Source organism: Girardinichthys multiradiatus, chromosome 7 (genome assembly GCF_021462225.1).
Source record: "Girardinichthys multiradiatus isolate DD_20200921_A chromosome 7, DD_fGirMul_XY1, whole genome shotgun sequence".
Taxonomy (NCBI): Eukaryota; Metazoa; Chordata; class Actinopteri; order Cyprinodontiformes; family Goodeidae; genus Girardinichthys; species Girardinichthys multiradiatus.
Window position 1 is genome coordinate 10,956,020 of NC_061800.1, and position 1,998 is coordinate 10,958,017.

At 35.0% G+C, this 1,998-nt stretch overlaps 1 protein-coding gene across 1 annotated transcript; it reads right to left on the reverse strand.

The window, feature by feature from the left end:
* Window positions 1–439: 439 nt before the first annotated feature.
* Window positions 440–1,375, reverse strand: LOC124871393 (olfactory receptor 10AG1-like). The gene is given in 1 exon segment (XM_047370660.1): window positions 440–1,375. A coding segment is annotated over 1 exon segment (936 nt).
* Window positions 1,376–1,998: the final 623 nt, after the last annotated feature.

Below are 1,998 nucleotides of genomic sequence, written 5' to 3' on the forward strand. Positions count from 1 at the left end.
CCCAAATATGTCACAAAAACAGACAGGCTGTCATAGGGTGTCCCTATTTCTGAACATAACTGTTTCATGTTGCATATTTTATGTTACAAACACGTGCAGAAAGAGATACATACAGTCGGAGTTCACATAGTCCAGCTATACCTGAAATTATAAGATTTTAACTTTTGATCCTTTTTTTGTTTCTGCGTCAGAATTGGTACTGTGTATGTGCGGTTCTATTATTGTCTTTTGTGATCAGCAAATATTTAATAGATTCCAATTCAAAAAATCCCCCCGTATCAAACTGTGAGAAATTAGAATGTGGTGAACAGACGGTTTACCATTTTCTCCTGAAGTCATGTTTTATTGTGAATGAGTCATAAAAACAAAATGATAAACTCAAATGTCAAGCCAGAATAAGAAGACTTGCTGCAAAGGAAACAACAAACTGAAAGATGCATCAGTTCATCCTTACTCTGCAGAACAGCCTCTTGAGGTGTTTGGAGATCTCTTTCATTTTCAGGCCATAAATAATCGGATTGAAGAGAGGGTGGTACAGAATCACTTGCAAAGTCATGATCAAATGTACAATCTTTGGAAAATCTGGTTCTAATCCCACTATAATCACATCATAAGCACACAAACAGAAAAAGTTAATCAGTACAATCAAGTGAGGTAAACAGGTCTGTGCAGCTTTTCTTTTGACTTCTCTACTACTTTTATATGTAATTAGAAGTATCCTGGTGTAGGTAAAAATTATGAAAAGCACAGGAAAGAGAGCAACATTAACAAGTATGATCATATCACGTATAACACGTGCTTTGGAGAGCACACATTGCAGTTTGTATAGCGAGTTGTTGCAGAAAATCCCCTTTAAAACAAACCTGCAGAGTTTTTCTTTGGCACTAAATCCAGTTGGTACTGCAAGCTGACATGCAGGCACAAACCATGCTAAAATCAAGAAGACACATACTGTGGTTTTATTCATAACAGTTGGATATTGCAGAGGTTTACAAATAGACACATACCTGTCATAAGCCATAGCTGCCAACAGTAAGAACTCCGAACCACCCAAAGAGTAAAATAAATGAAACTGGAACAGACAAGCTGGATATGATATAATCTGTTCTTCAGATAAAAAGTCAATCAGAAGCTTTGGGTAGATGACAGTACTGAAAACCACAGCATTAAGTAACAAAGCTGCTATAAAAATGTACATAGGCTCATGGAGATTTTTGTGGATCCAGATAAGGTACACTATTGTACAATTAGTGCAAATTATTAGAATATACACAGTAAGTAAAATGAAAAAGTAAACATATCTGTATTTTGTGACTTCCACATGTCCATCAAAGGTTAAATATGTGACATTTATAGCATCATCCATTTAAAACATCATGCACAAACGTGAACTTCTGAAGGCAAGAGTCAGGTTTTGCAAAAAGTAAATTATCAATAATGGAGAAATATGTCAGAATAAGCATGAAAAATGCACAGTTCAGTCACTAACAACAAATAAACTTACTTCTATGGCACTGAGCATGTGCCTCAACAGATGGATTCAGACAATAAGCTGCACACCCACTGAATTGGTTTAAATACCTTTTCTCACTCTCAAAGGAGCTCATTATGTTTTCAGAGAGAGAGAACTCCAAACTTTTTATTTTGCCATTTTCAAGTTTTTGGATTAAACTTTACAACTATAAATGTATCATAACTCTTGTGGCTTTAATGTATTTCCAGGTGAAAATAATAAAACGTCCTTTTCAAGAGCCCCAAGAATATTACTAAATAGGTTGAAAGCATGTTTATGTAGACCTCTCTGCTGATTGAGCCTATATTGCTATTTAACATCTTGTGAGTGGCCAACAAATCTAATTTACTAAGTATAGATATAAACACCTCAAGGTACACATATTATTTTCTGTACCAAAACAAAAATTAGAAAGGCCTTCATATAAACCTCTCTTTTTGACCATTCTCTGGAGACAATACAAACTAAACATTAGGGCAGTTTTG